The 24,520-nt window shown below is 50.7% G+C and overlaps 1 protein-coding gene across 1 annotated transcript; it reads left to right on the top strand.

Moving 5' to 3' along the window:
• Positions 1-6,566: 6,566 nt before the first annotated feature.
• On the top strand, positions 6,567-11,809 carry fzd4 (frizzled class receptor 4). The gene is made up of 6 exons (XM_086143614.1): positions 6,567-6,993; positions 8,586-8,723; positions 8,804-9,187; positions 9,270-9,415; positions 9,788-10,035; positions 10,121-11,809. The coding sequence occupies exons 1-6, from the start codon at positions 6,742-6,744 to the stop codon at positions 10,531-10,533; spliced, it is 1,581 nt and encodes a 526-aa protein (XP_085999740.1). The 5' UTR covers positions 6,567-6,741; the 3' UTR covers positions 10,534-11,809.
• Positions 11,810-24,520: the final 12,711 nt, after the last annotated feature.

The raw sequence follows: 24,520 nt of genomic DNA, 5'->3' as shown, positions 1-24,520 counted from the left end.
ATGGTGTGTTCGAGTACGGCTTGGAGAATCACACATGCGCCGCCATCTTTGACATGTTTCCCCGAAGCATCCACAGCCTGCTTCCAATGACAGCTGGCACACATTCATTCATTCATTCATTCATTTATGCATTCATTCAAGACCCTCTTGCAGAGAGAAAACTGGGTTCACGATGCAGCGCGTGGAGGAGACACATCCCACCTGACAATTCTTCCTGTTTTCACTTGGGTTGAAAACTTGACAAGGAGGGATGTGGAAGGAGAAACACGGATGAAATAAGAGGCTCTGCCGCCAGAACAAACAAGGGCCGTGATTGGCCGAGAGTGACCTCACGAGGGTCAGAGGGGTCACGCACCCATAGGGGAAAAAAAAAGGAGGAGGAGGATGGATGAGGCAGGGGAGGGTAAGGCCGGGATTCAGCAGCGACTTATTACGGATTGGGATTGTTTTGTGGACGGTGACCCCCCCCCACCCCGCCCCTGGCTCCGCTTCCTCCGAGGAGATAAGAACTTAATAGTGGGGAAATCTCGTAGGAGTCGCTGGCACCCGTGAGGCATCTGTGGAAAATCCATCTGGATACATTCCACAGAACCTCCCTGATGTGTCACACATATTTTGCGCAGAAGAAGAAACACAAAGGGGCGTCTGGACGGGCCGCCATGTTGCGATTCCCAGAATTAGCTACTAATTAGCTGCTAATTTTCACCCTCACCTGCCACTTTTGTACCCCCTCCAGCAGGAGTTTTAACACGACTCCCCCTTCCTCGTCCCCGGAGAGTACGCGGCGGCACTCCATCTCTGGGGGGAGGAGGGGGCCAAGCGTAATTGCGGCCTGCGGTTTTGGGGGCCCCCCCCAGTACTCACACTGGATAGCAGTTCAGCCGCATCTGTGTGTGTGTTTATGTGTGTGTGCAAATTCTCTGTCAGCCAAGAGATGCTGCTGGGATGATACACTGCATGCTAACCAGCGCTAACTGGAACTGGTATGATGAGAATAACGCTGCTGCCGATGCCGCTGCTGCCACTAACACAGCTGAGTCATCTGCGCAAAGTCCCGGCACGCCATCAAGCAACCAACACACCAAATTCTAGATGACACGGAAGTATAAACACACACACCGGGAGTATGAAAACTAACAACCCCCCCCAGTGTGTGCACAGGCCTCAGCCAGGCATCCGGGCCCGAAAACAAACCAACGAACCTAGGACACACACACACATACTGCTGCTATTTCAAGTGTGTTTGGTCACACAGGCGCGTCCATTCTTTGCGGTTATTCTCGTACGGGGCGACTGAATGAGCGGCAAGAAAACAGGAATCTGGCTGTTGAATGAAGCGCTTTTGTGTGTGTGTGTGTGTGTGTGTTTGTGTGCTGGTGTTTTGGTTTATGACAACAAATGTTTTTATGGAAGCAACCAGGAAAGGTTAACTAATAAAAAAGCAATCAGACCCGTGGAAGATTTTCAAAACATGCTTTAACTAAATTATCCTGCGGTTCAGCGTTTTCTCCGAGCAAATCCCCCCCCCGTCCTCCCGACTCCCTCCCACACACTCACATACACACACACAGAGCCATTTTCAGTGATTAGGTCACAGGACACCGTGCAGCCGTCCAGTTTCCAGAGAGGCTTCAGCAGTGGATAAATCCACCGAGACTACATGCTGATGGCACATTTATATATATATATACTGTATTTATATATATAATATATAAGACTGGCGACATCCAGTTAGTTCTTGTGAAATTGATTTTTTCGGTATGCATTGGACCCCAGAGCAGCGAGGAGGCCGCAAAAGAGCTGCCATTCAACATGGTTGCTTTCATGTAACCCATGCGCGCTGACATTTGATTTTTTGATCACACGCGCCCCCCGAACCCCTTTTCCCCCAGTCATATCGGAAAAGCCTGAAAAGGCATCGGCGTAGTGTTTGTGTGTGTGTGTGCGTGTGTGTGGTGGGTGTGTGTGTGTGTGTGGGTTGTCATTCCCACGGCAGAGCCTGTTTTTACTGATCCTCTGGAGACACGGGTTCTATTTTCAGGGGGGGGTGCCAAGGAGGTGTGTGTGTGAGCAACAAGCTGGTGAGTGTTTGTGCAAGGCGCCAGGACGTCTCCCTTGGAAATAAATTAGATCGTTTTCACCGATTGATCGATCCCCCCACTGTGCACAGCTGTGCACCAATGGGAACTTCTCCAGTAGGAATGTCATTATATGCACACATGCGCACAGACACGTGCGCATCCCCTCCAAACTTCCGAGGACCACAGTGATTTACCCTGAAGGCAAGCAAAAACACCAACATTAAACAGCAGCAATACACACAAAACATAAATATAACACACGCTGTGTGTTGTATTTATGTGTGTGTGTGTGTATGTACTCTGCGCTTGACATTTTTCGGTCTGTCCTGTGCACAATATACCTTCCAAGGAACACAAATCGATTGAAATAGTGGTTCCCAGAATGCGACTCTCGCACAAAGGCTGGGAATTTGGGAAACAGTGCATCAAGCGAGGTTATGGCGTGGAAGCAGCAGTGGCGGCAGGAAACCCCTTGGCGCCGGTGATGGGCGGACTGATTTGATCACTGCTGGGACCGCCAGCTGCACAGAAGTTACTCGCAGAAGTGGCGGAGTCTGTCCGCAAACATAGGTGTGTGTGTGTGTGTGTGTGTGTGTGTGTGTGTGTGTGTGTGGGTGGGTGGGTTGAATGCGGTTGTTGTGTGGTGACTTAGCTGCGTTCATAAAAAGTAGTCCCGGTTACAAGTGGAGGAGAAGCAGCTGCGTCTGTGAGAGGTCAGGAGGAGGACGGCTCCCGACGACACGTGCATGCCGGCGTGCGCGTCGGCATCATTTTGCTCCCCCCTCTGATTGGTTCTCACAGAACAAAGTGGCCATACAGTCGGCCACCCCCGGGTTGACCTTCATGATGGTGCGGACCGCCCCGTGCATCTTGCATCCATTAAATCCAGCTTTTGCGTCATTGCCATAGTGGCCGAGGTGGGGGTGGGGAGGCTACCCGGACATCCCCCCCCCCCTCCCTCGCCACCACCACCTCCGCCGCCACCTGCTCGTGACTGCTCAGCTGCTGGAGGCGGCGGCGGCGGCGGCAGTGGATGAGCAGTGGGGTGACAGGGTTAACTCCCCAACAAGAGCCTGATTTACAACCACGGACAGGAAGCGGCTGCCAGCCGCTACCACTGAACCCCCACCCGGGGGGTGAGATTCACAATGAGACCACACACTCATCCGCCGGTCATCTGTCTGTGCTGAACTTATGGGATGGATAGCGTTGTAGTCAACGGAGAGCAACAGGGAACGACTGGTTGGTTTTAATGAATGAATGAGTGAATATCTTGTAATATCTTTTAAGTGTAACGCTGCGAAGGGGGGGGCAGGGTTGAACCCTGACCTCATGGTTGTGTGTCTATATGAATGGGTGAATGTTAAGTCTATATATTTGGGAATGACAGGGTGAATGGTTGTGTCTAGATGATGTTTTGTGTCTCTACATGACCCGAAAATGGTTTTCTGTCTTTATATAATATGCAAATGAGTGAATCATATTTCAGGACAACACCTGAATGAGTGGGTGAATAGTTGTACGTCTCTATATGATGAATGGTCATATTTATCCATATAATGTATGAATGGCTGTATGTTTCTAGATGATGTGCGATTGAGTGAATGAATGGCTTTATGTCTCTACGTGACGTGTGAATGAGAGGGTGAAGGGTGAACTCCCTGGAATGGTGTGAGTGTGCATAAATGCAAATAGTCGCCGGTGTGTGTGTGTGCGTGTGTGTCTGTGTGTGTTGTGTGTGTGAAGTAATGTGAACCTCCTCGCCCCTCGGGGGTTGGGGGGGGCACCTGTAGGACCCCCCTCCCCAACCCTCTCACCCCGCCCTGAATTTTTTTCCCATTAAGAATCAAATCCACGGCGACACTGCACACCCGTGAAGGCCTTGGCGGTGACTCACTGGACACACAACACACACAGACACACACACACACACACACTGGCGCCCATTTGCATTTATGCACACTCACACCATTCCAAGGAGTTGGCCAGCCTATTAATACCACAACTTCATGAACTGTGGCAGGGGGGGTCGGGCGCTGAGCCCATAAGATGCTATCTGCTGACTGATACACACTTGTGTGTGTATGTGTGTGTGTGTGTGTGTGAGAGAGACGTGAGGGTTGGGGGGGAGCCAGACACTTTTTTTTTTCTCGCGACAGCAGGACGGGGCTGACGAATGCTGGAGCCGGTGTGGTGACACTGGGATAGGTCAGGGCAAACAACGGCACTGTGATGACTTTCCCCTTTCCAAGCACACTCGCATGCACACACACACACACACACACCAGAAAGAGCCCAACATGCTGATGAAGGGATGTGGCCTCATTACTAATCCCTACTCCGCCACTTCGTCACTTCCTGTTTTGGTCAGCCATGTTTGTTCTTTGAACCCCACCACCCAAAGCTGGGGGGGGGCTCTGTCTATCTCTGAACAGTGGGGGTTAACCATTAAGACATGGACGGCCCCCCTATGACGGCTTCAATGTGCAGCAAGAATCACATGAATGTTGTGTGTGTGTGTGTTTGTGCGTATTTGTGTGTGTGTCTGTGTGTAAGGGGGGTGCATAGATAATTAGAAAGCCCTGACTATTTTTTGCCTGGCACACAGCAGTGGAAATCAGCTTTACTGGACTGCAAAACAAGCTCTCTCACACACACACACACACACACACACACACACACACACACACAATGGAGCGAGCTGTGGTTCACCCCGGCGAGTGCAAGCAGCCGAACTTACCACGCTTTCATCCGTTCACCCTGGAATACATTCAGCCGTTCCATGGTAGCTGCTAGCATAGTGCTAACCAGACCATCAGGAGCAAATTTGGGGGTGCATATTGTCCAAATCGATGGATGACGGGGTGAATCATGCATATCTCTATGGCGTTTGAATGAATAAGTGAACGGTTGCGCGTCTTTTTCTGCCCAGACCAGCGGGAATAAACAATCCAGGAGGCATTGCTCATCCTCCGCTCAATGTGCTGACCGTCGACACAGACGTGCCGCCCGGTCACCCCAGCTATTCACACCCCACTGTGAAAGTGAAGTGGCGGGTGGGCCGGGGTTGGGGTGTGTGTGTGTATGTGTGTGTGTGTGTGTGTGTGTGTGTGTGGGGGGGGGTTGATATCTCACACTGGATCTTCATCAAGAACCTCCGTCTGTGCCCTCGTTCTTTCCCCCCGTTGGCTAAAATGTAACAGAGCCTTTTATTACCAGCTTCTCTGTTCCAGTCGGGTCTCACGTTACCGTCCATTCCACTCTTTATTTAACGTGCACACACACACGCACACACACACACACACGCACGCACACACACTTCAAGCCACGCCCCTGATAGCCATCAGCTGCAGGGCACGCTATTGTTTCAGCTCAGTGCTAATTACTTGGGGTCGTGACCCCGGGTTCAGCTGAAGAGCCGTGGCTGGGGGAGGGGATGCATGTGTGTGTGTGTGTGTGTGTGTGTGTGTGTAGGGGGTCAGTCGCTGGGGTCACCACCACCGCCAATCAGTTGTCACACAGGATGCACCTAAGCATCGCACAAACAGCGAAAGCAAGGTAGCACAGTCGGGGGCACGAGTAATCCATTTCTCCGACTCTTGGTCCTTAAATGCAAACGGTAGAGAACAACAATAAGGTTCGAATCCTAACGTGTGGAGCAAAAGTTCAACGTAAACAGTCTTTACTGGCGGCTCCAAAGAGAAGACCCCCCCTCCGAATACCCCATATCACCCCCCCCCCCGGGTGCCACCAGCCAACAAAACCTGTCCAGCGAGCGCATTCATTGCGATGCAAAGCAGATTCCCGAGGCCCCGGCATCACTCTCCAGCCCCACTTTCAATCACAATGTCCACCGCTGCTCCGAGGTGACGGCTCAGAGGAGGAGGAACGCTCTTCATTTCTTAGTGTTTAATAAAAAAAAATTAGCCACGTCGAGGTGAATGCGGGTTCTTGATGTCAGAACGAAGAGAAGAAGAGGGAAGACAAGGAGAGGGAGTGAGATGAAAAAGGATAAGAGGGAAGAGGAGGAGGAAGGAGACAGAGAGATAAGACGGGAAAGAGAAGAGGAGAGTAAAGGAGTGAAGGGAGAGGGGAAAAAGAGGAGAGGGAAATGAGATGAGGAAAGGAGTGGAGAGGAGAGGGGTGGAAAAGAGCGGAGGGAAAGACTGACGAGGAGAGGAAAGAATAGGAAAGGAAAGAAGGAAAGGAGAGGATAAGAGTGGGGTGGAAAGGGGGGAAAGAAGGAAGGAGTGGAGGAAAGCAAAGGAGTGGAAGAGTGGAGAAAGTAGAGAAAGAAAGGAGTGAAGGAAAGGAGTGGAGAGAGGAGAAGGAAAGGAATAGTCTCAGGACCCCCCCACCTCCCGGTACGGATCCCGGTCCCGCCTCCCGGCCGGCGGTTGGTCCGAGCGGCCCCCCCTCTCCCGCCCCGGAGCAGCGGCTCCTCCTCCGGCCAGAGCAAAGACTCCCTCCGTCCCCGTGCTCACAGCTCCCAGTCGGGGATCCGCACGGCGAGGAGACCCGCCGCTCTGCCCTGCCCCAGGAAGAAGCCTGATCTTCGAACCCGGAGCTCCGGGATGACCCGCCGCCGCCGCCCGGCTCCGTGAGCCCGGGGAGCGGCAGGAGACCCGCGGAGGGAAAGCGCCGGGGCCGGCCGGCGGCCATGCGTCCCCCGGCGGCCGCGCTGCTGCTGCTGCTGGCCGGGCTGGCGCTGCGGCCGCACGCCACCCGGGGCTTCGGCGAGGAAGCGGACGAGATGACCTGCGACCCGATCCGGATCGGCCTCTGCCAGGGTCTCGGCTACAACGTCACCCGGATGCCCAACCTGGTGGGCAACGTGCTGCAGTCGGACGCGGAGCTGCAGCTCACCACCTTTACGCCGCTCATCCAGTACGGATGCTCCAGCCAGCTCAAGGTACCAGACACCAACACCACCACCGCCATCCCGGTGCATTCACGGTTGGAGATAAATTACTTTATTTTTTTGGTTTTGTTTACTAGTTTGTATGTCAAGGCAGCAGCCCTGAGCTGAAAATGGTCCTGTAAGATTAGCTGACCCCTCCACCCCCACCCACCCCTTAACACACACACACACACACACACACACACACACTCACATGCACACACACTCGTGTTTCCATCACTCTGGAGGCCACTTGTTCCCTAGAGACATACCATAATACAATAATACCATCTTTTGGAAAAGGTGGAGTGGTGGTGGTGGGGTTAAATAGTACAAAGGTCATGACTCCAAAATCCAATCTTACATTTTTTTTTGTATTAAAAGCTAAACTTTTATGATTTAGCGTGGTGTAACACAACCAGGGCGGGTAATGTGTGTGCACGTACGTGCACGGCCGAACACATACACAAGGTGAAACCGGATCCAGCAACATTTACTCTAATGGGAGGTTTCCTGATTTGAAACCAGAGAGGCCTTTAACGTCCGGGTGTCAGCCAGGGGGGGTTTTGGCGCCCGACGGGTCGGGGGCTAAAAAAGAAATTAAAAATGTCGGCCTCTGTTGCTCCAAAAACGCCACCCGGATAGCGATCGTTGTGACGAGGCCCGGCGAGCAGGAAGCTGCCGGGCCCAAGATAACGACTTGCGGAGATCCTGTACTTCCTCTTTGCATTGTGTCCTGCCGCCGGATTGGTCCGCCTCCTCCACACGGGCGACTCATGCGCCGCGGACGAATACGTCAAGTCTCCTCCCTAGTAGATCAGTTTAAAAATCTTCTCAAGGACCACCGTGGGGTGATGGAAACTTGGATCGGGGTCAAGTTTTGTTCTTAAGTGGGAGGCGAATGTATAAAAAAAAAAAACGACTGGAGAGCATAAATCTTGAAGATCAGCAGGAGCTCCTGGAGGAAGGAACGGCTTTGTTTGGCTTCAGTTCAACAACTTCTAGATCTTCTAGAAGGCTCAGTGCCGGTCATCCACGTCCAGGCCATTGCGCGGTTGTTGGGTGAAGCGAAGCGAAGGCTCTTCACGCCATCTCCAAGTCTTCAACTTGGAAGACGGCTGGGTGGTTTGCGCTTTTTCTGTGAGTCCCACAGGAAATCTGTGTGGAATCTCTTTGCCTGGGTTCCTCTTGCAAAAGCATGCAGGAGGTTTATTGGAAACCCTAAGTTGTCCAGAGTGAGAGCGTGAATAGTAGTATGCCTCGATACGTGGTCCTGAGATCGATCCAGGGCCTTTCGCACAATGGCAGTTGGGGTAAGTTCCAGTACTGGGGATCAGCAGAAAGAGCAGATAATAAATGAATGAATTACATGCTGGTCCTTGAACGCAATGCCGAACCGTAACTCCCTGCACTATGAACGGGTCCTTCCAGAGGGTCACCTGTTTCTCAAAAGCTCTCAAGGATCGTGTTCGACTGATGACCCGAGTCTCGTATTGTCACGGTTGCGATCGCCGACCGCTATCTTCTATCACAGACCGTATAGCATACAACTCCAAGGAAATAATTCTAATTCTCATTGTCTTCGTTCCTCTGTGCTCCCACAGTTCTTCCTGTGCTCCGTCTACGTGCCGATGTGCACTGACAAAGTGCCCATCCCCATTGGCCCTTGCGGCAGCATGTGCCTGTCTGTCAAGAGGAAGTGCCTCCCCGTTCTCCACGAATTCGGGTTCATCTGGCCCGAGGTGAGTCGCCAAAATCGACCCGGTCGGCCGGATCATCCACCACACCACGGCAGTACTCACACTTCCACCCCACTCTCCAGGTGCTGAACTGCAGCCTCTTCCCGCCGCTGAATGACCACAACCACATGTGCATGGAAGGTCCCGGGGACGAGGACCAGCCCTTCCCCATTCACCAGTTCTCCCATCAGGAAGAGTGCCAGACCCTGGGCTCGGCGCCCGACCAGTACACCTGGCTCAAGCAGACCGACAGCTGCGTCCTGCAGTGCGGATACGACAGCGGCCTCTACCGGCGCGGGGCCAAGGTCTTCACTGACGCCTGGATGGCGGTGTGGGCCGTGCTGTGCTTCCTCTCCACCACCCTGACGGTGCTGACCTTCCTGTTGGACTCGCAGCGCTTCTCCTACCCCGAGAGGCCCATCATCTTCCTGTCCATGTGCTGCAACTTGTACAGCGTGGCCTATCTGGTTAGCGCTCCGGATTCCGACAAGGGGTAGGGGGATGGGGTAGTTCTTGTTTTTTCCTGTCTAATGCCCCTCCGCCCTGCAGGTACGGCTGACCCTGGGCCGGGAGCGAGTTTCCTGCGACTTGGATGTCACGACAGTGCCCATCCTGGTCCAGGAAGGGCTGAAGAGCACGGGCTGCGCCATCGTCTTCCTCCTGCTCTACTTCTTCGGCATGGCCTCCTCGCTCTGGTCAGTGTTCTCCTCCTCTGGTGAAGGACGGTGGCGGAACAATTGGAACTTCGGGTCTCGCTTCCTGTTTTTTCCCTTTCCGATCCAACCGTCCTTTCTCCTAAAGCCCCAAAGCAGATGGATGAACTTCCTCGCCGGAAGGCTCTGTGCCCTCATTTGCACCCCTTCTTCCTCTTTGCCCCAGATGTTCTAGTTTCCATGACGCCACAATCCCGACTTAAATGTAAAATAAGCCACCCTCGAGCCACACGGCGGTCAAAGTATGAATGGCCGAGCGCCAACGTTCCGTCGTCGATGCGTCGGCAAAAAGTTTGCAGGAACGTCTCCAAGAGGTGACTCTTGCAGAAGATTGAAACTCTCTTCCTCCGTCAGGTGGGTCATCCTGACCCTCACCTGGTTCCTGGCAGCTGGACTGAAGTGGGGCCACGAGGCCATTGAGATGCACAGCTCCTACTTCCATATTGCGGCGTGGGCCATACCCGCCGTCAAAACCATCGTCATCCTCATCATGCGGTTGGTGGACGCTGACGATCTCACCGGGCTGTGCTACGTCGGCAACCAGCAGCAGGAGGCGCTCACCGGATTTGTGGTGGCGCCCTTGGCTACATACCTTCTCATAGGTAATTACTGTGTTATAACAGTGTAATTATTAGTTCTGATCTGTGCAATAGTAGCGCCATTAAAAAAAAAAATCCTTTCCGCCAGGTACCTTGTTCATCTGCGCCGGCCTGGTAGCTCTCTTCAAGATCCGCTCCAACCTGCAGAAGGATGGCGCCAAGACGGACAAGCTGGAGCGCCTCATGGTAAAGATCGGGGTGTTCTCCGTTCTCTACACCGTCCCCGCCTCCACCGTCATCGGTTGCTACCTCTACCAGCTCTCCCACTGGGGCGAGTTCCGGGCCAGCACCCAGGACTCCTATGTGGCCTCCGAGATGCTCCGGATCTTCATGTCGCTGCTTGTGGGCATCACGTCAGGGATGTGGATCTGGTCGGCGAAGACCCTCCACACCTGGCAGCGTTGTTCGGCTCGCCTGCTCAGGGACAGCCAGGTGAGCCGTGGCGGGAAGCGGAAGCCCGGCGAGGGCTGGATTAAGCCGGGCAATGAGACGGTGGTGTGAGGTCGGGGCGGCGGCAATCTAGGAACCGCCTCCTCTCTGCTCCGAGAGACTTCAATCCGGGCGGAGGGACGGCAGCTGGACGTTCTCCCACAGAAAACCACTGGATTTGAATTTCATAACAAAGAACGCCGCCGACCCCAAACCCTCCCCCCTCCTTTTTTTTTTTTGTTCCTTCGACTGACTCCGACCTCCGTCAGAACTCCCGAGGAGGGAGAAAGATGGCGTTGACGAGGACAAGACCCCCAACCCCCCCCCCCCCCCCGTCTTCTGTCGGGGGGTTTCCGTCTTTGTTTTACACTGGAGAGCCCCTGATGCAGGTATTAGACAGCCGGCGCTGTGGAGTGTGGCGCCAAATAGGAATGGCCTGGATTCATGTTTTTTTTTTTTTTTTAAATCGCCTTTTTGGGGGAAAACCGTCTCAAAGCTGCCAACAATGCACTACAATTGGAATTTTTTTTTCTTTTTGCGCTTGTCAAAGCGCGTCGCTGTGGGCAACAGTGGCCGTGGCTAGTAACCAAAATGTGAGGCGACACATGCGGGGGTTGGGGGGGGGGGGGGGGGGGGGGGGCTGAGGTGATACGTCCAGGGCTCCTCCAGCTGCAGGGCGGCCGGTGAAATCTGCGACCATCCCAGCTGATGACAAGGGGGCTGGGGTGGCGTTTGCACGTGTCTCACGTGCACTATATAAGATGTCAATGTAATTAACCCCCCATCCAGATCCCCGCTAGAGAGACCTGGGGGTCGTCAGACAATCACTGTCCATTATACACATGAAGCAATAGTGAAGACCTGCAGGGATACACATCGGTGAAGATCAAGAGTCATCCTCCGCCTCCCCGTCGAGGGTTGAGCCCCACCCCAACCTCCACTTCCACCAGAGTGGGTGCCTGTTCCTGTCCAGCCTATCAGTGACTGTACAGGTGTGCGGATCGCTCCAGACCAACCTGGAACTCTAAGAGTAGTGCCTTCCACACCGGTCATCATCTATTTCCTGGTAAACATGCAACGGAAAAGCCCTAAGGTCAAACATATGGGTGGGGGGTGGGGGGAGTCCCCGGGGGGGTCCCATTAGATGCCACCTGTGGACGCCGCCGGCGGGGAGATCAGCGGAGTCCCCGGCTTGCGACGGCCTGGACGCTTTTGGAGTGTCACCGGCCCCAAAATGCTAATTTATCCTTGGGAAAAAAAAGGAAAAAAAGAAAAGAAAAACCTGTTTGTTATTTAAGTCGCTCTTTTTGTATCGGATGAATAAAAACTCCTCTTTGGTTTCCAGAGACGCCTCGCCGTCACGTGTTCGACGATCAGGCGAGCGAGCGGGCAGGTCTACTTCCTAGGGTCATGCCGCGCCGCCTGCTATAACAATCCCGCCGCCTCTTGTCCAATCAGCAGACGGATTAGTCCCCGGTCTGCTTTATCAGAAAATGGAGTGTGCAGCCTTTAACCCCCCTCCCCCCCCAAGCCACAGGTCCTCTGGGACTGGATTACAAACCCGTCCCGAACCAAATCCATCACAAACACACAGTGAGGAATTTTACATTCGCTTGTGCTTCGGGTCTCAGGTTTTGTGTGTGTGTGTGTGTCGGTGTGTGTCGGTGTGTGTGTGTGTGTGGAGGGGGGCGAGGGGGTCAGAAATCTAGGTCTGCAGCTCAGATTGCCTTCCTGTAATTTAGCATGAGTGAATGAGTGTTTGTTTAAGGGCTCCCTCACGGGCCTGAGGTAACGGGAAAGTGACAGCATCCACAGCACGATTGTTTCCAGATGTGCTCACACATATACACACACACACACACACACTACTGCAGTACATCAACCTTATAGACGTGCATCATAAACGTTCACATGGACGTACGAGGCGGTTCAGGGCGAGCCAGCAGTTTAAAATACAGAATACAGGGCATTTTATGGCATAGAACTTGTGAAGTACTCGCAGTAGAGTGCAAGCGTGATTTGCCGAGGTTTGTTTTCAGGGACACCATCGACTGTCTTATCTCCAGACAGGGTCGTTTGGAAAATGCAGCATGTCACGCGCGCACACAGACGCTCAAAAAGTAAGTAGGGTTCAGGTCTGGTTTCTAAGCAACCGCATCCTAACCTCTGACCTATCGCGCCTGCTAGGATACTTGACATTCAAAAAAGAGCTGCACTTGGTGACAAGTAGAAAAGTTGCCGGTGCAGGAGTTGAGGACGGAGCGAGAAGCCAAATGTGGAGCAGCAGAGTCCTCTGGTGGAGGCGGGAGATCAGTGCAAGGAAGACCTGAGGGACCGGAGGAGGAGGAGGAGCAGGGCGAGTCACGAGAACGAGGCCTGAGGCCAGAAGAAGGAGGACGCCAAGGCACCCAGAAGAAGGGAGAGGAGGAGGAGGGCAGATAACAGCCTGATCCCGGTGAAGGTCACCTGTCTCAGGTGTGGATCATCTTGAGAAGATGCAGGGATCCAGATTTGAATAAGAAAAAAAGACCACTACTAGTTATACTACAACTTCAAGTACTACTAAACAAATACTACTGCTACTACTACTTATAATAGATAATAATATTAAAAAGAAAACTCTTCTTCTCCGACTCCCTTCAGGAGTCACCACAGTGAATCAACCTTCTCCATTTAACCCCAGTCCCTGTCTCTTGTCTCCTTGTCTCACACCAACTACCTTTATATCCTCTCACTACATCCATAGATTTTCACTTTGGTTTTCCTCTTGACCTCTTGCCTGGCAGCTCCATTTCCAGCATCCATCTACCAATATATTCTCTATCCCTCCTCTATACATGACCCAACCATCTCAGTCTGGCTTCTCTGACCTTCTCTCCGAAACATCTAGCATGTGCTGTTCCTCTGATAGACTCATTCCTGATCCTATCCATCCTGGTCCCTCCAAAAGAGAACCTGAGCATCTTCGTCTCTGTGACCTCTAGCTCTGCCCTTTGTCTTGTCTTTTTGTCATTGTAACAGTTTCTAGGCCATACAGCATCGCTGGTCTCACAGCTTTCTTGTACACCTTTCCTTTCATTCTGAGAGTCTTCTATCAGATAGTACCACTGACACTTTTCTCCACACACTCTAACCAGCTTGAGCCTGTCCCTCCACCTCTTTTCCACACTCTCCGTTGCTCTGGAGTGTTCACCCCAAGTACCTGAAATACTTCAACTTAATTCACACACATATATTCTGTCTTCCTGCGACTAACTTTCATTTCTCTCCTTTCCAGAGCATACCTCCACCACACTAGATTTTCCTCTACCTGCTTTCTGCTCTCGTTACAGATCACAATATCATCTGCAAACACCATAGTCCATGGAGATTCCTTTCTAACCTCATCTGTCAGCCTGTCCATCACCACTGCAAGCAAAAAGGGGCTCAGAACTGATCCCAGATGGAGTCCGAACTCCACCTTGAACTTTTCTGTTATCCCTACAGTACACTGCACCACTGTCCACTGCTAGCATACATGTCCTGCACCAGTCTAACATACGTCTTTGCCACTCCGGATTTCCTCATAAAATACCAGAGCTCCTCTCTTGGCACCCTGTCATATGCTTTTTCTAGGTCTGCAAAAAAAAAAACCAATGCAGCTCCCACTGGCCTTCTCTGTACGTTCCTATTAGCAGTCCCAAAACAAATACTGCATCTGTAGTTCTAGTCATGAAGCCATACGTTCACAAATGCTGACTTCTGCCCTCAGTCTAGTTTCCACTACTCTTTCCCATAACCTCACTGTATGGCTCATCAACTTTAGTTAGCGCAATTCTGACATCCCTCTTATTCTTAAAAATGGGCACTATCATACTTCGTCTCCATTCTTCAGTCAATTTCTCACTCTCTAGATCCTGTTGAATAATCTAGTCAGAAAATTTACTGCTGCCTCTTCTAGACACTTCCACACCTCCAGAGGTATATCTTCAGGACCCACTGCCTTTCGACTCTTCATCCACTTCAATGCTTTCCTCACTTCACTTTTACTAATCTCTGCTAATTTGTGGTCTACAATAGACACCTTTTCTACCCTTGCCTCTCTTTCATTTTCCTCATTCATCGGTTCTTCAAGTACTCTTTCCAGCGTCCCATCACTCTTCTAGCATCTGTCAATACATTTCCCTCTCTATCCTTAATCACCCGGGCCTGTTGTACATCCTTTCCATCTTTATCTCTCTGTTACGCCAACCTGTATAGATCATTCTCACCCTCCTTACTGTCCAACCAAGCATACAAATCATAGTGTGCCCTTTGTTTTGCCTTTGCTACTTCTATCTTTACATTACACTGTATCTCCCTGTACTCCTGTCTGTTCTCTTCAGTCCTCTCAGTATCCCACTTCTTCTTTGCTAACTGCTTTCTCTTTATATTCTATTGCACTTCCTCATTCCACCACCAAGTCTCCTTATCTACTTTCCTTCCAGATGACACACCAACTACTCTCCTACCTGTCTCCCTGATAGCACTAGCTGTAGTTGTCCAGTCATCTCCCTGACCATCCTCCCTGAAAACCATACAACACTCCCCCCTTTTCGGCTTCCATCACTTTGTCCTCTGCTCTGCCTTTGTCCTCTTGATCTTCCTTGTCACCAGAGTTAGGTTACCTCATCTATACAAGATGTAGTGTACCTGCGTGCTCCTACCTTCGCTCTTATAAGTTACCCTATGTTCCTGTTTTTTTCTGGAAAAGTGTACACAACAGCCATTTCTATCCTTTTTGCAAAATCTACCACCATCTGTCCCTCTGCGTTCCTATCCTGTATACTAAATCTGCCCTACACTTCTTCATCCCCTCTATTGCCTTCACCAACATGCCCATTGAAGTCTGCACCAATTACCACTCTCTCATCTCTGGGGATATTCTGCATCACTTCATCTTGCTCATTCCAGACCTTCTCCTCAAACTCCCACCTCACCTGCAGGGCATAGCCACTAACAACTGTGCGCATCACACCTTCAATTTCCACTTTCAGACTCATAAGTCTATCTGACATTCTTTTCACCTCGAGAACATTCCTCACAAACTCCTACTCCATTTCTCTTCCTGTCAGTACCATGAAAGTACAACTTAAAACCTGCTCCTAAGCTTCTAGTCTTACCACTTTTCCACCTGGTCTCCTGTACACACCGTATATCCACTTTCCTTCTCTGCATCATGTCGATCAACTCTCTACCTTTTCCAGTCATAGTCCTGATATTCAAAGTCCCTGCTCTCAGTCCCAGACTTTTGCCTTTCCCCTTCTCTCCCTGCTTCCAAGCACGTCTTCCTATCTTTTTGAAATAATATTTCAAAAACTACTACTGCTAATAACAATAACGTTAAAAAACCTACTAATCACAAAAATAAAACTACTTCACCTAATAATAACAAAACGTCTACTGTTATTACTACTACTGATAAACTTCTACTTTTGCTAATACAAATAACACTAATAATAGTGTGTGTGTGAGTGTGTGTGTGTGTGTGTGTGTGTGTGTGTGTGTGTGTGTGTGTGTGTGTGTTTACATGAGGTCTAATTCACTTCCTGCACTGTCCTGCAAAGTATCTAATACATGATTGGTATTCATGGAGTTTGTAAAAACACACACACACACACACACACACACACACACGCAAACACACAAACACTCACACACACACACACACAAACACACAAACACACACATTCGTCATCCTCTCGTAGTACCCCAAGCCACCACTAAATGTCGCCCTCCGCCCAGAACAAAAGGAGTTCCAGCAACTTCCGTCCGAGGACTCAGATACTTCATGTACTTCCAAAATACAAAATAAAATACCACATCGAAGAGATGCATTAAAATGCCGATGCTGTGTGTGCACGCGTCTGTGTATCTATATGTTTTACGAAACCAAGACATCGGGTTACAAACACACACTTCGAGTGGACAAATAAAAGCCTCCTTCCATGAGATGCCAGAAGACCAGTGCAGCTACTAAACATGCCAAGCCTGACATACCTGCCAAATAAAAATAACAGCCTCTTTTTCCTCTTTCTACTGGGAGCTGCAGGAGTGATAAGGCAGAAAAACGTCTGACGGTGAAGCTCGTCCACCGTAATTGATGTTAATCGATCGCCATTAATCCCATCTTTATGGAAATGTTGCTACGTGCCGTGATGTGGCTGAACAATAAACAATTCCCCTCCCGGAGACAGAAGAATCACCATAAACTCTGAGGAGCGCTGACATCACCACTTTTCCGTATCGTCCACGGCACGAGTTTAAATTGACGGCCCGACTCCTCCAGTTCAGGAGGAATGTTTGATTAGCCCCAGGTTCTTTTTCCTCCTGGAAACTGTTCAGGTGCGGAGGCAAAAAAAAAACCCAAGCTTTCAGTTTCAGTGTCACGGTTTGTTTTTAAAAAATTTTTTATGCACAACCGTACTTTTACTATTAGGGTTCTTGGTTGTCTCCCACACACACACACACACACACACACACACACACACACACCTGCAAGTCCTACTAACACTCTTCTACTTGACCCCCCTCGCCTCATGTCACCCCCCCCCCCCACCCTGTAATGTATTCACCCTCCCATCCAAGGGAGTGCTGCTCCAGGCCACAACACACAACTTCTACTGTTGCTGCTACACACCACTGTTTGGGCCTGCAGAGAGATGGCGGCAAGAGACAGGTGTGTGTGTGTGAGTGTGTGTGAGTGTGTGTGTGTGTGTGTGTGTGTGTGTGTGTGTGTGTGTGTGTGTGTGTGTGTGTGTGTGTGTGAACACCAGGTGGGAGCCTGTCAAGCCACTGCAGTTGCCCGGGAGGTTTTGGACTGCAGCTGCGTTCTTCAAAAGAAAACGCATTTGAGAAAATGTCTTTGCCAAGGAGGAGGAGGAGGAGAAGAAGAAGAAGAAAAAGAAGAGGAAGAGGAGGAGGAAGAAGAAGGAGAAGAATGACGAAGGTGTTCCTCTAGGGGTCCCTGGTGCAGGAAACCTGACTGTTGCAGATAAGGGACGGGGGTTAACCTGAGAGGGTTAGCTGTCAATCACAGACACAGCTGTCAATCATATGGATAAGTTCACCCTCTCATTCACACATGTGGACCATCTAGGGCCATCTAACTGTTTGTGGAGTGATGATGGAGAGCGTGGACAGAAGCCAGGCAGGAGAACATGGAAAGCATCCAGGGAGGAGGACATGAAGAGAACCTGGAGGAAGAACCCAGGCCGGAGAACCTGGAGATCCCACATACGGTGAACCTGGTCAATTCACTCACTGACTGTTTTTGGACCGTAGGAGGAAGAGGGAGAACCCAGGCAGGAGAACACGGGGACACATCGAGAACCTGGTCATCAAACCTTCGCAGACAGAGAAGCCACATAGAACCCTAGCAGGAGAACCTGAACCGTCTCCTGTTCGGTATTCAGGCTGGGATGACAACCAAATCGGGGACGTCTGACTGGAAGGTGATGATTCCTAGATGACGCCCCCAACCACTACCCCAGGCCAGGAGGTAATCCATGTATGTGTGTGTGTGTGTGTGTGTGTGTGTGTGTGTGCATGCGCGATTTTATGTGTGCATGTTGTGTGTGCATGCTTTGTTTGCAGAGGACAGTATCAGAAGGAGAGCTGGGAGCAGCCGCTGGCATCCCTTCAAAGGTGACGAGATGGAGGGATGAAAGTGAGAGGGGGGTGGAGGCAGTGTGTGTGTGTATGTGTGTGTGTGTGTGTGTGTGTGTGTTACGAGGCGTATGGCCCGTGTGGTGAGACAGATGTTGGTGAGTGGAGGGGAGAGGTGAGTGTGCACACATCCCCCTGAGGGATGAGCAGCCAGATGTGCTGCAGGAGGGACATGGAGAGAACCCAGGGAGGAGAACATGGAGAAGAACCCACATTGCGAGAACACGGTCCTGAACTGAACTGAGAACCTTCTTGTTGAGAGGGGAAGTCAATCATATGTTGCGGTTGCCATAGTGACGCCGAATCTCCTGGTATGGGACCACAGCAGATGATTCTAGAAGATGATCTACATGTGAGAAACATGGATGGCGTTCCATGACCATCTTTGCCGGCTCATACACAAACACACACACACACACACACATTAGCTTGAGCGGCAGGATGGGGACGGTTGTTATGGTAACCTCCTCCACGTTTACGAGTCTGTTTATTGTTAGAAATGTGTGAAAACATCAAAGGGGGCAGGGGATTCCTCCTCTTCCTCTTCCCCTTTCATCCCCTGCCTTTTTGTAAATATGGTCGACAAATATATTGTCAGATATCAGGTTTGGGGTTTAAACTCGGGTTCAAGTCCAGTGAAGTTGAAGAGCAGCGGCCACGTTTCCAGTCGCCGCTTGTACTTTCTCCTCCTGGACCTTGGAAGGAGATTAGATGTTTTCATAGATGCAGGTCACATTCCTTGACCTCCTCCCCCCCATGTGACATGGACCATTGATCATAAGGCCGTAATCCCCCCCTCCCCCGCCCCCACCACACACACAACCTCCCACCAAACTCCCACCCTGCTTGGAGTTTCACCAGTTTTATGCTTCTTGGGGATGAGGAGGAGGAGGAGGAGGAAGAAGAGGAGAAAGAGGAGGAGAGGAAAGTCTGGCACCGCAGCTCAGCGATGGGAAATCCAACCACGGCTGCCACACAGGTTATTAGAGTAAACACACACACACACACACACAATTTGGTAGCTCTATTTATATCTGTTGCTAATGCTGGGAGTCGGGAAGGGGGGAGTAAATGAATAAATTGCAAAAATGGTTCTCGGGATATATTTTTTTCTCAGAGTATATGACATCTTCTGTTGCCATGACAACCACCTCCGTGTGCGACTGCTAGCCGGGTCCCATGATTACTCGCCCACACTCGCGGGTACATGCAGTTAGCGAAACAAGCGTGCACGTGCGTGTCTGTGTTTGCGTACGTGTGTGTGTGTGTGTGTGTGTGTGTGTGTGTGTGCGCGCGGTTCCCAAGCATGCCTACACACTCCCACATTGCCTGGCAGTGCTACTCTCATCCGCGCACCGACCTCCCCTCCATCCATTCCTTCTATGTCTCAATGGCTTGTTTTTAAATGCAGCCACCGTCTGATTGGCTGAGCCCAACCTACCCCAGACCAAAACATCGAACGGCTAATAATCAAACAACAAACCGTCTAAGGAGGAGTTCCAGAGTAGTTATGGTTGGAAGTTCAGATCAGAGGAGAAAAAGATGTTTCTCTTTGATACACACACACACACACACACAACCCCAAGGACAGAGAACCATAGGAGTCAGGAGTCTGCAGGAACATTCTTCCCCCCGGTAGAAGATCTGGGCAGGACAACCCATCAGCTCCTGCTCAGCAGCGTCTCAACAGCAGAGACACATGGAGACACCAGGTTCCATCATGAGGCAGCAACATCTTACCAGAGGCCTGGTTACACACACACACACACACACACACACACAAAAACATGAACAAAGCCCGCAAAGTTTTTTTTCACCATACAAAACCCGCACCGCTGACATGGTGAACACACACCTCTGCATACACGCCCCCAATCTGCAAACAGGAGGGGGGGCGGTGAAGGTCGGCAAAATACAGCTTGCCGCAGGAGTTGTTCCACGTGAAGGTGGAGGATGTTGCGGGCCGTTGGTTCCACACCTGGACCCCCCCCCCACACACACACACACAAGAAGACGTCCACCAAGGCCGGAGTCAGAGCTCTTCCGCATCTACCTTTTCTCTAGGTGTGTGTACGTCCGCCCAGCAGCAGAGGTGGACTTTTAAATAGATAAATAAATAAATAAACAAACAAATAAATAAATAAATAAATAAATAAATACATGAAATAAAATAAAATCAAATAAAATCAAAAGTCAACTACATGACGGGGGAGGGGGGTCAAATACATCAATTGATCTATTTCAGGGTGTGAAGTTCTTGCTTTTGGCAACATGGAGGCTCTGGGTCAAGTCAAGGTCCAGTTTTGACGAGAACTACTTCCAGATAGTGAATGTGAGTGTGTGTGTGTGTGTGTGTATGTGTGTGTGTGGGGGGGGTGCCTTGTAGAAAGCATGCGTGTGTGCGCATGTTTCATATTCCCATTTTAAAACGTACACAAAAAAATAAAAAGGAAATGACATTGATTCCAGTGGACGTCTGTCTAGATTATGACGGATTATAAAGTGTGTGTTGGTATGTGTGTATGTGTTTTGTGGAGCGTTTGCAACACACACACACACCCATGCACACACACAGGCACAGGGCAGGACGAGCAGCAGCTGATGCACCGAATCCACAGACGCCTGGCACAGAGGCTACAGATGAATGCAAATTTACCACATGTGCACAAATAGAAGAGAGAGGGAGGGATGGAGGGAGGAAAAGAAAGAGAGAGAGCGAGGGAGAGGGGAAGTGATCCAGCTTTTAATATTTGCTAGGAAACAACAAACGCAAGGTCACGTGACCGAAGAGAGTCTGCGCATGGGCCGCATGGAGACAGTTGGCAGGGAGAGGAAAGTCACTGTCCAACATCCCTGCCACCTTTCGGCCACCGAGGCCATAGAGAGCCGTCAAACTTCCTGTCATCGCACACACACACACACACACACACACACACACACACACACACGCACACACACACATACTTTTTCCAAATGTTATCACATTTTGTCTCAGTGCCCATCATGACCTCTGCCCAAGGTGCTGATCTTGCACCTGCAGGAGCAAGGACATGGCGTCAATCAATGTCTGTGTGTGTGTGTGTGTGTGTGTGTGTGTGTTATCTTTAACGCTGCCACCTTTGTCGGACGTTCCCTGTCCTCCATGGTTAGAACCAGCAGGCAGCTGCCCATGTGGTTCATTAATGCTCGCAACATGGTACTGGGACTGGGTACCTCATAATAGTATTTGTACAAATCACAATACTGAATAAGTACTAGAAGTATTTGTGGTACACAGATAAATATGGTCTTATTGTGAGGACACTATAGTATGTAGTACATATCAGTGTACAAACACAAGTAAGGGCTGCAGACTACTTACTGCTGGGGAGTTGCCATCCAAGATGAAGGGCTGCCAAAGGGGACACTGCAGACTCCACCACTTATGAGACTTATGGGATGTCACACACACCAAATATGGGATGGGGTAGGAAGGACGGGAGGCTGTGTGGGTCCGTTCGGGTCCACTTTACACTCGAAATGAACTCCATAGTCTAGAGCAGGGGTCGGCAACCCGCGGCTCCGGAGCCGCATGTGGCTCTTTCATCCTTACACTGCGGCTCCGAGTGGCTGGGGAAAATAAATGATAAGTATTTAACTGAAGTTTATTTTATTTGTTTGTGTTCCTTTTTATAATTTTAGTTCTAAATTGGAAGTTTATTGTGATCTTGAAATATTAAAATGAAATTATGTTTATTATTTTTCAACGCTCAAAATAAACATCACAATCGCGGAAGCCGGTAAACCCGCCAGCTGGTGGAGCACGGATTTGCAGATGCTGTGCACTGAAGTTCAGGAGCAGAAGTTCCATTAACCAGGTAAAATAAATATTTATTAAGATATGTTGCAATATTTGTTTCCTATTCTTTACTGACACAGTGATTTTTTTTTTTCCTGATTTATTCTTAAAATTCAGGTCAAGGCTCCGCTACACGCTCTGAAATTTTCTCTGTATCACTTTGTGGATTTCATAAGTAACATACTGCACACTTGTTTATACAAAGTGTAAAGGTAATAAAAAGCAATATATACAGTGGTACCTTTATTTTAGACGTCAAAAAGTTATTGCGGCTCCCAGTGTTTTATTTTCCGTGGAAACCGGGTCCCAGTGGCTCTTTGGGAGTTAAAGGTTGCCGACCCCTGTTCTAGAGCACACCAGATCTCTGCATTGGGGGAATTGGAAGTGGATGACGAAGCGATGGTGGAAGACTCAGCACCAGGAAGAGAAGACGGAAGGGCCTCTGCGGGACCTCCTGCTCAACAACTTGGCACCGAATGGTGCGCTAGCCACGATATGATCGGTCACCTTTGCGGCATAACTGACCAGTGTATGGCCGAGTGCTACATCATCAATGATACAAGTTTAATTTCAAGATCAGACATACATGTACGGGGACCTTTCCACCAGAGAGAGTTCCAGTGCCGTCGTTCTGCTAACTGGTGATCCCCATGGGGAACGGACTCCCTGTAATGCAAACACATGGTGGCTGGCTCCCATCCCAACGAAATATGCGTTGTGTAACCGGCACAGAAGAACCCGGCGGGCAGCCTTGAGCCGCCAGCCGGCATGTGCCTGGATATCCCCGCTGCGAGGTGACGGCGCTAATCACCCGGCCAATATGTCACCTTGCGCACACACAGACTGCCCAGGCGCGAAAGGTCGATCGTGTGATGGCAGGACGTTGGCCGCCGCCGGGATTCGGATATATTGCCCCTGATGGGTACACAAAAGTAATATTATTAGAATAAAAAAAAACACCTGGTGTATTTCAGAATTCTACCTCTGTTTTAACACTCAGGCTGTGTGTAATCCATTTAAGTGACTGCCTCCTCTGCTTTCCGTTTAAGTATGGCGCGCTCTATTTGACACCAGCCTGCTGAAAGGAGATAGCAAGGAAAAGCAGAAAGGTTGTTTTGATATATATTTTAGTGCGTATCAATCATGGCAATGACATATCAGTGTGAACGGGAGCGCGGCAGGTCGGGATCATAATGCCGCAGGAACTGGGGGATGAAGGTCCAGAATTAGTACACTTGTCACTTCAGATGACTGAAATACTGAAAAAGAACAACCACTTCATGCTAACAGGATGTAGCATCAAAGCTGTGATTTCAAGGCGTCACAGTTGAAAATGCTGAAATCTCAACTGAAGTGGTTTATAGCAGCGATGCCAGTTCCTCTCAGAAGATCCTTGTCCATCTTTCCTGGAGGCAACCATGCGTCAGTCTAACCTGGAGAGGGCTGCGTCCGGCGTTGAAACCTCGGGATTCGCTCCTCAGGTTGTTTGCGTATGATGCGGTCCTGTTCGCAACATCGGTAAATTACCTGGGAGAGGTTGGAATGAGAGTCGATGCCTCAAAATCAGAGGCCACATCAGAGTACCATCCTGGAATTTGGTGGACTGTACCCTCAGGTTGGTGGCGCGGTACTGCTTGGAGATAAAGTGATCTCTCGCTATAACGCGGTTTACTTTTCACGGTTTCACTACTCCACGGATTTGCATCGTGCATTGTGTTCTGCATTCCGATTGGCTAAAAAGTCACTCCGCTTCTTCTCTACCTGTGCGTCAATAACGTTGCAGTTTAATATGTACACGTACGTAAAAAAACAGCTTGCCAAATTGTCAGGATCTCCTCTCGGCAGCCGAGAGGAGACACGGCTGGGTCCCAATTAAAAATCAGCGCCAGCTGCGGCAGCGGCCAGCTGCCGCTCATCAAGATCTCTATAAAAAGCAGTGGCACGCTCCGCGATTCTCCAACCGACCCTGTGAGATCATCGTGGTGACCACCGGACCCCGACCCTGTGAGAGCCCCCCTTTGGACCCCGACCCTGCGAAACCCCGAATACCGATCAGAAATAGAGACTCTCTAACTCCAGTTCTGGTGGTGTGGTTCCCTGCCCGAGTCCGCCCGACCCGTGACAGAATTCTCCGGCCGGTATGGACCCGGGGAGCCAACCACCCGATCCCAGCCCCGAGGGCAATCTGCTAGCAGCCCTGACCATGCGAGACCAGAGGCTTGGACAACACGAGAGGACACTACGCGACCTAGCCACCTCTCTGCACCAAAATCAAAGCCAGATTCAGAACACCAACGCTCAGTTAGGCCAGATCTCCTCGATTCTAGCCCAGATGTCGCAGCAGCAGAATCCGCCAAGCCGGAACCCAGGACCTTTCCTCCGGGCCGTAGCCCTCCCAGTCCACCAGATATTGCAGCCCCCTACCTCGGCGGCGAACGTCCAGGAGGCTGGAGACTGTGTAACCGGGATCACCATCCAGAAAACTGGGAGGAGGGGGATTGGAAACGGGAGGGGCCAGCGGATCTTCACGGACCG

Source organism: Fistularia commersonii, chromosome 3 (genome assembly GCF_037954325.1).
Source record: "Fistularia commersonii isolate RoL2024-O1a breed Wild chromosome 3, RoL_Fcom_v1.0, whole genome shotgun sequence".
NCBI classification, from domain to species: Eukaryota; Metazoa; Chordata; class Actinopteri; order Syngnathiformes; family Fistulariidae; genus Fistularia; species Fistularia commersonii.
Note: the sequence above shows the minus strand (reverse complement) of the source record. Positions and strands in the feature narration are given on the sequence as shown.